General features: G+C 48.1%; 1 protein-coding gene across 1 annotated transcript; it reads right to left on the bottom strand.

Moving 5' to 3' along the window:
- Window positions 1–1,077: 1,077 nt before the first annotated feature.
- Window positions 1,078–10,815, bottom strand: LOC134372744 (uncharacterized; the record flags this gene model as incomplete). The annotated part of the gene is given in 4 exon segments (XM_063090127.1): window positions 1,078–1,530; window positions 4,605–4,633; window positions 6,808–9,315; window positions 9,318–10,815. Coding segments are annotated over 4 exon segments (4,488 nt in total), but the record flags the coding sequence as incomplete, so codon positions are not given.
- Between the last annotated feature and the right edge of the window lie 207 nt (window positions 10,816–11,022).

The raw sequence follows: 11,022 nt of genomic DNA, 5'->3' as shown, positions 1-11,022 counted from the left end.
AATCTATTACTGAGTATACTTGATGTTCAGGGGGCAAGAGGCTCAGCAACGTATAAGGATTAGGGATGGTAGCATGGATAGTTTCTACACGTTTATTGACTTCTCTTAGGTCCTGAACAGGCTGGTAATCCATGGTCCCTGGCTTCTGTACCAGGAGCAAGGGAGTGTTCCAACTGGAGTGGCAGGGTTCTAGGATGCTGGCTTCCAATAGTTTATTGATACGTGGTGTTATTCCCCTTATTGCTTTCTGGCTGAGTGGGTACTGCTTTACCCTGGTTGGTGTGGCAGAGCTCAATAGTTGGACTACTATAGGGGGCTGATGTTTGGCCAGTCCCGGTGGGTTTGTTTCAGCCCAGACCCCTGGGACCCCATTTATCAGAGTTTGTAAAATGGTATATGTTGAGGGTTCTTGAGCTGGGAAGTCCTCAGGGAGCAACTGATACTCGTCTCCCAGCCAGCAAGTGACCATAATGGAGAAAGGTTTTTTTTCCCAATATGAGGTTAGTAGAGTTAGGGGTGAAGGAAATGGTTGCCCCAAGTTTTTGTAACAGGTCCCTGCCCAGTAGTGAGTAAAGGCAGTCTGGCATCACTAGAAAGGAATGAGTTATTGTCTTTTTCCCTAGATCTGTAATCCGGGCAGTTGTCCAAGGGCAAAGTTGGGTTTTCCCAGTGGCGCCTTGGATTGGTACTGCGGGCCTCCCACTGGGTCCCATGGATTGTTTCAGGACTGAGTAAGTAGCCCCAGTGCCTACCAGGAAGGACATAGGTTGGCCCCCACTTGCAAAGTGACCAGAGGCTCCTGGGGGCCTGTTGACTTGGAGCCTTGGCTTCGTCACTCCTCCTGATCAAGATGGAGTACCGCCTTCTGGCTTGTGGACTCCTGCTTTGCGGGGGGTCTTTGTTTTCTCTGGGGACATTTATCCTTCCAATGGCCTCTTTTCTTACAGTAGGCACATTGATCCTTGTCCAGGTGGGTTTTATGTTGATCCATTTGGTTGGCAGGCCCATTGGGAGTGCCTCCTTGGGTGGCCAGGAGGACCTTGGTGAGACTTTGTTTGTTTTTCTTCTGGGGGGGTCTCAGTTATTAAAAACCCTTTGAGCTATTTCCACCAATTCAGAGAGGACCTTACCCTCAAATCCATCTAATTTTTGTAATTTCCATTTTATATCTGAGGCCGACTGGGTAACAAAGGCCAAATTCATAGCCCTTCTATTCTCAGGCGCCTCTGGGTCGTCTATGGGTGTATGTAATCTATAAGCCCCCATGAGGCATTCGGGAAAAGCACTGGGTGACTCGTTAGGCTGCTGGATGACCTCACTTATCTTAGACAAGTTAGTGGGTCTCCTAGCTGCAGCCTGTACACCTCTGAGCAGAATCTGGCGAAACCGGTCAAGAGCCTCCTTACCTCTATCCGTGTTGGGATCCCAGTCAGGGTGGGACAAGGGGAACATTCGGGATAATCGGTCTGGGTCATCACTGGGCAACCCATCAGGTCCAAGAATGAAACGTCTGGCTTCCCGTCGGATGCACTAGGTAAACAAAGTTTGCAGAAGTTGCTGACAATCATCCCAAGTGGGCTGGTAAGTACAGAAGACAGACTCCAAAAGAGAAATGAGGCCTTGCAGCTCATCAGAGAAAGAGGGATTCTGGTTTTTCCAATTATACAAATCACTTGTGGTGAAGGGAACATAGACCATAAAGGGTCCTTGGGCACTAAGGGCCTGGTGCAAGGGCAAAAGAGGAGCAGGAAGGAGACTCAGGGCCCATAGAAGAGGACCCGGATGGGGAAGACAAAGAATCAGAGCTCCCTACTGGGTATGGGGAGGGGGAAAAAAAACTCCCTGATTTGGAGTTCCCTGGTTTGGGGAGTTGGCGTAGGGAGGAGGGAAGGGGACCTCATCCTCATCTGATGGGGCAGGGAGAATTGGAGGCTTCCTATAGGGGCCTTGGGTCAGGATAACAGAATGGTTCAGGTCCAGTGTGAAGAATCGGTTAATTTCTTAGGGTTTGGACAGCATTTTTTTTAGCCAAGAAGGGGGAAAAGAAATTATCTCAATCGAAATCTGAATGTAAGGGATCTGACCTGGGTGCCCTAGCTTCCCAAAAATGATCCTCCGCGCGGCCTGCGCCAAAGACGGATGAGTTGTGCCTCAGAAGGCCACCCAACATCAAATGCGGCAGCGCCCCTGCAGACACGGTGATTCCACAGTCGGCAGCCTTCTGGAAAGTTTGAAAATTATTCAGAAAACAATCAAGGACTGTCAGTGATGAGGACGATCCTTGACCCATGTTATCCTGTGGAGCAGAAAATGGCCAAGCACTTAAAACCGACAGAGACAGTACACTGCACACCCACAGAACAAACAAACACACAGAGACACTGCTATGGTCGTCTCAGGATGAAATAAGACGTATCCCACTAGAGATGGATATAAAAAAGGAGAAATTTATTTACCGGCAGACGGGGCTACATATGCCAATCTAGAAAGAGCAGCAGCGAACGGCTTTTGCCCTCCATATTTATTGGCACAGCGAGGGCGAATACATTAATTTTTGAATCAGCCAATGCAAGCAAGCTAACAATACATAAGCTAATTTTGCGGTTAGCTTTTAGCAGGGGCTTTCCATAAGTTTTGGGTAAGGGTCTTTATCACACCTGGGTATAAGGGCAGGAAGTGTGGTTACTTGAGGAGGGGTCTTAGGCAGCTAGCCTGTTTCTCACCTACACAGGAAGGAGCTGGGAGCTGACAGCCTGTGGTTTACTTGCTAACACAAGCACAAGCTTGTGACCACAGAGCTATAGAGTACAGAAATATTCAGCTGGGTTTTTGGGGTTTATTTATTTATTTTTTTTGGAACTGGGACAAAGATGGGGTTTTTACAACATGAGGGCAGGTTTAAGCAGTTTGGTGACTCCAACACTTCTAGGTATCTTATTTGCTCTTACTAGAATATTTTTTCTCATCTGTTTCTTTTATTTTAAATAAATAAAAAAATTTAAATACAGCTAAACAGCTAAAGCCCCAACCTTTTCCTCCGTTAACTTCTTTCTCTAGAAATGAACACTATCCTAAGTTGAAATGGATCATTTTCATGTAATATTTAGTAACTACCCAGAATTGCATTTAGTATTGATGAAAAATATCAATTGTTACCAGTTTCAGTTGGCTCAGTCTTGCTAGGTACACACGATTATTTTGATGTTTTTAAATATTAGAAAAAAATGTTTTAAAGGCTGTCAGATTATAAACTGTTCTTTGAAATTGCCTTTTTAAAAAACAATGATACTTTTATGAGACTTTGATATGTAGATATGTGTATATTTATTCCATACAGTTGAATATCTCTGCTGCATTCCTTTATGTGAATAAACCAGTGTTTATTCATGCATTCCCTGACTGAGGAACTATTAGGTTTTCTGCTATCTTTTGTCTCAACATTAATGCTGTAATGAGCGTGATTCTTTATTTTCCTATAAAGAACCCAGACCAGCATTTCCCTATGGAAGAGACCTTTGAAGTGGATTGCTGCATTATGATACCTACGTCTCAAATCCACTAGTGTTCCCGAATTTCTTTCCAAAGAAATTGTACTAATCACTGTCCAATTAGTAACATGTGAGACACTATTTTTCCCCAGCCAACACTTGGGGTAATCAGATATTCATTTTTACAAGCTAATTGATATAAAATTGCAGTTCATTGTTTTTGTTTATTAATTCTGAAGATAACTGATAAGATACAATATAGGTACTTAATCATATCCTATTGTTGTATGCGCATAACCAATTATACTGGCTTCATTAATTAAAGAGTCCAATTTTAACTCGCTTATTTATAATGACACTCAGTGTAGTATTATTTAGTCAATTAAGACATAAAGTTACTACACCAAAAAGTATAAGAGACAAAGCTCAAGACATTTTCAGAGGGAAGCTATTTTCATGCTAAAGATTTTCTTTTTCTCCATTTAGAAGGAAGGAGTTACTCAAAAGTTACTGGCCTATATGTTTAGTTCCAATCACATCTTTCTTTTTTACTCCCTTTTTATCAGCCAAATTATGCCTATAGTGAAACATTTAATTTGGGTTTTTTTCCTACATGACAAAACATACATGAGACAACCTCGCCTGTTCTGATGAAATCTTAGGAAGCCCAAAGCCAGCAAGAAGAGTCCGAGGCAAGGCTCTCCTAAGCGAGGGTGGCACCTAGGCAGTAGTGGGTCATTTATTCCTTCCAGGGAAAGGTTGCACCTATCTTACTGGCAGTACCCTTTTTGGCCAGCACCAGCAGTCAAGGCTAAGTAGTTTAACAGCAGGAGTGAGTTGAATTTGTCTTAGTCTATCTACATGGTGTAAATAAAATGCCTCATCTTTAGTTTAATCTTTATTGAGACCCTCATTCCTTCTCTTGCCAAATAGTGAAATAAAACCTCATTTATCAGAGGTGTCACTTTTTCCGTGACAGAAGTTGTTCAACAGTCCCAGCTGAATCCACAACTAGATTATATTTCTCAGTTGAGGTAGATTTGACTAAATTCTGGTCAATGGAATCTAAGTGGAGTTCACGTACACTATTTCAAGGTTTGGCTCATTAGTACTTACTTTCACCTTTTCTTTTTTCTTCCCATAAGCTGGAAGCAAGGGATTCAAAGTGCCCAGGGAAATTGACATATATAGGATCGAGCCTAAATTCCTGAGTCTCCACAAGAAAGGCAACTTGCCAAGTGAGGATGTTACATTGTGCAACAATGAAGTTTGCAACTAGTATTACCCTAATTTATACATCTTCTGGGATTAGAAAACCCTCTCATATGAGTAAGCAAGGGAAAATTAGAGACTACATACGGGCACTCATTAACTTTAGCAAAAGAGGAAAATCTGAAAGTTGGCACTCATTGAAATAGACTTCATCAAGGTGATAGTGAAAGACTCCCGCAGTGGGTAGTCAGTCAGTTCAGGGAGACCCTCCCAAGGAACAGCGAGACCACGGCTTCGGATGCAAAAACAAGAGGTTTATTGAACACACAGGTACCCGGGCGACTCAGTCTTTCGAAAGACTGGCGCGCCGAGTGGAATTTCTGGGCTCATTTTATAGCAAAAAGCGCGGGTACAGAAGCGAGAAGCAAGGTAATTGGTTAGTTTAAATCAAGCCAGGGGTGAACTTCGGTCAAGTGGGAGTCCTTGAAACAGCTGAGGGGCACTCTTGAAACTTTAACTGACTTGTCTATTTCTGGGAACTATCCGCCCTTGGCTCCGGGCTGGGGCCCAGGTGCATAACTGCAGATATCTCAGACCTGCCCTCTTGGCTGTACTTTCCCTATACCCTTGTAAAAAGCACTTCCTTCATTCCCCCATTTCTCTTGTGGATCGCTCTAATCTTAGAGCGGAATTAAAAGTTATTTTCATTATCTATAGTCTGATATTTTTGTCTAAGAACCAGGACTTTAATTGTACTTATTCTATCATTGATGAATTGGACTAACCTGTTGATGACACAGGGCCCCAGAATGAGCAACAGAAGAAGGAGTACTAGGGGCCCGGCGATGGTTGATAGTAGGGTAGTGAACCAAGGGGAGCTATTGAACCAACCTTCAAACCAGTTTTGATCTTTTTGGCGCTCTAACTGTCTTTTATCTAGTCTTTGTTTGAGTTTGGCCATGGTGTCTCGTATCACACCTGAATGGTCACCCGTGGTGGGGGGTAGAGTGCCTGGTGATAGGAGGCTCTGTGTAGCAGTGCTCCTTTGTGCCGCGGGGGGTTGCCTGCTAGTCATTGGGAACAGCTTGTTGCTAGGAGGTCCCTGTTCTGCAAGGACGGGGTCGGGGCCCACTGCCACAGTTGGCATATTGGTGATATCTAGGCGAATGGTGAACAGTACACCTGGATCGTTTCCCGTCAAATAGAACCTTAGTCCCCAGGTTCTTCCTTGTGCCCAATCTCTGGAATTTTTTCCTTTCTCTGTGAATTTTATTTTAAGGGGGTTACACCAGCCGGAGTTGTCACAGCTTTTACTGCTACCGTTACGTTCTACAGTTATGAGGTCCCATGAGGAACTAGGTCCCCAGTAGACTGTCCCCGTGGTTTCACAACCCCATTCTTTGCAATATAGGGATTCCAGCCCTCCGCACCTTCTAGCTTCTGAAAGGGTCCGGCCATCCCGGGGGCACACGTAGAAGGGGGAAGCGGCAAGCCTGTTTCTAGCTCGGGGATAGCTGCACCCTGGGACCCCCCAGGTGATCTGATTATAAGCTTTTGTATAGTCTGAATCAGGGGGTCTGATCTGGGCCTTGGAGGCCGATACACTGGATCCCGGGATATCCCAGGTTTCAATACCCGCCGCCAGGGCACATACATCAGGTTTAAGATCGGGCCACCAAGTCCAAGGAGGCTGGGTAGCCTGTTTGGTCCAGACAACTTCTCCAGTTTGGGACAGTACCTTCCAGGTGAGGATCACAGGCCGGTGGGGGTTCTTACCCGGTGGACTCATTTTTCCGCCGCCGAATACGCAGCTTAAGAGGATGATCAGTCCTTTCCAGCTCCCAGGTCTCGTTTGGTGCCGGGGGTGGTGCAGGCTTGAGATGGGAAGCATGGACCCAGGCAGCGATGCCATCAACTTTTACTGCGGTCGGGGTGGTCAGCAATACCAGATACGGGCCTTTCCACCGAGGCTCAAGGTTGCTGGGTCGATGGCGTCTGACCAGCACTCGGTCTCCGACCTGGAACGGGTGGGGGACAGCTATGGTACCGGGCTGATATGCCTCTTTGATCTGGTCCCAAATCTGGGTCTTCACAACTTCTAGAGCCTTTAAATGGGTAAATAAGACAGGGAGAAAATTATCATCGGGACCCAGTGTTTCTCCCAACTCAAGTATGGGGGGGGGTCCCCCGTAGAGGATTTCATAGGGAGTTAGACCGTACTGGCCAGGGGTATTCCTGGCTCTGAACAGCGCTAAGGGAAGGAGGGCCACCCAGTCTTTTCCACCGGTCTCTAAGGCCAATTTAGTTAAGGTCTCTTTGATGGTTCTATTCATTCTCTCTACTTGACCTGAGCTCTGGGGCCTATACGCACAATGTAACTTCCAATTTATCCCCAGTTGTGTGGCCAGTCCCTGGCTTACCTGAGCAACAAAGGCTGGGCCATTATCTGACCCGATCACCTTAGGGATCCCGAAACGGGGCAGGATTTCTTCTAGTATCTTTTTACATACAGTCAGAGCCGTTTCAGTTTTGGTAGGGAAAGCTTCTACCCATCCAGAGAAAGTATCTACAAATACTAGCAGATACTTGTTTCTATACCGGCCAGGCTTTACCTCTGTAAAGTCTACTTCCCAGTATACGCCGGGTCGATCTCCCCGTTGTCTTTTTCCGGTCTCTCGGTAGGTGGTAGCCGCATTAGTCATGGCGCAAGCCGGACACCGATTGGCGACTTCTTGAACGGTGGACCGGAGATTCGGGATGGAGAGGCTGGTGCGGCTCGTTAGTTGAAGGAGCTTTTCTGGTCCTAAGTGTGTTAGCTGATGTAACCGCTGAATGAATTCTTTTCCCTGGTCAGGAGTGAGCTCTCTTGGCTTGGTCCTAGCTTGAGCAGGCTCGATTGGCTCTTGAAGCTTTATAGTTTCTGCTAGCACCCTGACCGACAGGGCGGCTTGTTTTGCAGCCTCGTCGGCCCTCCGGTTCCCGGCCGCCACAGGGTTATTTCCTCTCTGGTGGCCCGGGCAGTGGATAATGGCGACCTGCTTAGGGAGGTGAATGGCCTCTAGCAGAGCCAGAATTTCTTGTTTATTTTTAATGTCTTTTCCAGCAGAAGTGAGCAGTCCCCTCTGTTTATATATTGCCCCATGAATGTGAGCAGTGGCAAAAGCATACCTGCTGTCCGTGTAGATGTTGATGTTTTTTCCTTCGGCTAGGCGTAATGCCTGCGTCAAGGCGATTAGCTCGGCCTTCTGGGCTGATGTCCCTTCTGGCAGGCTGCTTGCCCATACCGTCCGTTTGCCATCTACGATGGCGGCCCCTGCTCTCCGCTTACCTTCCACAATGAAGCTGCTACCGTCTGTATACCAGGCAGGCACTCCGGGCAATGGCTGGTCCTTCAGGTCCCGTCGAGTCCCAGCTTCTTCAGCAAGGATTTCTGAGCATTGGTGTACTGGGGTGGATTCTGACTCGACTGGTAGTAGGGTAGCTGGGTTCAGGACAGCAGGGGGCGCGAAAGATATCCTTTCGTTTAGCAGCAAACTCTGGTAATGAGTCATTCTGGCATTGGTCATCCACCGATTGGGGGGCTGCCGCACAATACTTTCGAGGCTGTGGGAAGCAATCACAGTCACATTTTGCCCCAAGGTTAACTTATCAGCGTCTTTGAGGAGGAGTGCCACTGCAGCAACCGCTTTTAGGCAGGTTGGCCACCCACTGGCCACTGGATCCAGTTTTTTTGATAGATAAGCTACTGGCCGTCGCCATGGTCCTAGGGTCTGAGTAAGCACTCCTCGGGCTACACCGGCTCTTTCATCTACGTATAGAGTAAATGGTTTGGTGAGGTCTGGGAGAGCCAAGGCGGGGGCAGACAGCAAGGCTTCTTTTATGTGGTCGAAAGCCTTTTGATGCTTTTCAGTCCAGGTAAAAGGAATGTTTTCCCTTGTCAGAGGGTACAAGGGTGCAGCCAGGGAAGCAAACCCAGGAATCCAGAGCCTGCAGAATCCGGCAGTGCCCAGAAATTCGCGGACCTGCCTGGGGGTTGTGGGAGTGGGGATCTTCATAACTGTAGCTTTCCGGGCCGCGGTCAGCCATCTTTTTCCCTCTTTGAGCAGGTACCCCAAATAGGTGACCTCCTTCTGGCATAACTGGGCCTTTTTAGCTGATACCCGGTACCCCAACTTACTCAGTTCCTGCAAGAGCTTCTGTGTCCCTTTTTTGCAGCCTTCATATGTGGGAGCCGCCACCAGGAGGTCGTCCACATATTGGAGTAATGTGACCTGGGGGTTGAGAGCCCTAAAAGGAGCTAAATCTCGGTGGAGGGCCTCGCCGAAGAGAGTGGGAGAGTTTTTGAACCCCTGTGGCAGCCGTGTCCAGGTCAGCTGACCTGTGTTACCTTTTTCTGGGTCTCTCCACTCGAACGCGAACAGTGGCTGGCTGTTGGGGTGTAGTCTGAGGCAAAAAAAGGCATCCTTGAGATCCAGGACTGAGTACCAAGTGTGACTAGGCGGAAGGGAACTCAGGAGGCTGTATGGATTTGGGACCGTGGGATGAATGTCTTGCACCCTTTTGTTAATTTCTCTCAAGTCTTGGACTGGCCGATAGTCATTGGTCCCTGGCTTTTTACTGGTAGCAGAGGGGTGTTCCAGGGCGATTGGCAGGGCACTAAGACCCCTAGGTCTAAGAACCTTTGGATGTGGGGTCTGATGCCTTCCCGGGCTTCTTTAGTCATTGGATACTGTCGGACGGCCACCGGTGAGGCACCTGATTTCAGCTCTACTACTACTGGTGGGACGTTATTGGCCAGTCCCATACCTGTCTTTTCTGCCCATACGGCGGGAAAAAGTTGGAGCCAGGATGGGTCGATGGAGGGAGAGGCCGGCTTTTCATACAGCCGGTATTCTTCTTCTAGGTTTAGGACCAAGCACATGGTAGAGTGATCTCCCCATGTTACTTGTGGGCCCTCTGTAGAAAACTGGATTTGGGCCTTTAGTTTGGTCAGAATGTCCCGGCCCAACAGAGGAGCAGGGCACTCAGGTATGACCAAAAAGGAATGGGTCACTTGTTTATGTCCAACCTTTAAAAGTCTTTGTGTGGTCCAGGGGTAGACTTTGCTGCCGGTTGCTCCTACTACGACTGTCCGCCTGGACCCTACCTTCCCCATGGGTTGGGTCAACACCGAATGTTCAGCCCCGGTATCGACCAGAAACTCGATGGGGGTCCCCTCCACTGTCAATGTTACCCTAGGTTCGGGGAGGGGGTCCGAACCTTGACTCCCCTAGTCGTCTAGGGATAGAACCCTAGCTTTTTTGTCGTTTTTCTTTTTTCGGGGGCATTCCCTTGCCCAGTGGCCTTTCTCTTTGCAGTAGGCGCACTGGTCCCTGTCGAGAGGAGGCCTTTTGTCCCTAGGTGTCGGTCTTGCCCGGTTGCTCAGGGTCCCTTTCTGCTTATCTGTAAACCTTTTATCACTTACTACTGTGGCCAAAATCCTAGTTAAATTTTTTTCTTGGCGTTTATCACGCCGCCTCTCTCTCTCTTCTGTCTCTTTTTTTTCTCTTTCCTGTCTTTCTTCTTCTGTTTCTCTCTTGTGGTACACCTTTTCTGCCTCCTTTACTAAGTCTTGTAAGGAAAAGTCTTGGAGCCCCTCTAGTCTTTGTAACTTTTTCTTGATATCTGGGGCTGACTGGCCGATAAAGGCCATGGCAACTGCCGCCTGCTGTCCCTCAGAAGAGGGGTCAAACGGAGTGTATCTCCTATATGCCTCCATTAGGCGTTCCAAGAAAACCGAGGGGGGTTCTACCGGTCCCTGCAAGACCTCTCTTACCTTAGCCAAATTGGTGGGGCGCCGGGCTGCCCCTTTGAGACCTGCCACTAGAGTCCGGCGGTAGACCAGAAGACGCTCCCTACCTTCGGCCGTGTTGTAATCCCATTGAGGTCGATTGAGGGGGAAGGCCTCATTAATGAGGTTCTCGAGTTGTGTAGGGGCCCCGTTGTCCCCGAGAACGTTCTTGCGGGCCTCCAGAAGAATCCTTTCTCGCTCTTCAGTGGTGAAGAGGATCTGGAGTAGCTGTTGGCAATCGTCCCAAGTGGGCTGGTGAGAGAACATAAGGGACTCAAGAAGTCCCGTGAGTCCTGCTGGTTTTTCAGAAAAAGACGGGTGGTTAGACTTCCAATTGTAAAGATCTGCTGAGGAAAAAGGCCAATACTGTAGAGGGACCAAGCCATTAGGCTCAGCTGGGGGCCCTATGGCTCGGAGGGGCAAAGCTACGGTGGAGTCAGGACCGGAGCCGTCTCTCGGACTGCGAGGTTGGCGGCTCCTAGTCCCCGCAGC

This window comes from Cynocephalus volans, chromosome 3 (genome assembly GCF_027409185.1).
Source record: "Cynocephalus volans isolate mCynVol1 chromosome 3, mCynVol1.pri, whole genome shotgun sequence".
Taxonomy (NCBI): domain Eukaryota; kingdom Metazoa; phylum Chordata; class Mammalia; order Dermoptera; family Cynocephalidae; genus Cynocephalus; species Cynocephalus volans.
This window is presented reverse-complemented; position numbering and strand designations above follow the sequence as displayed.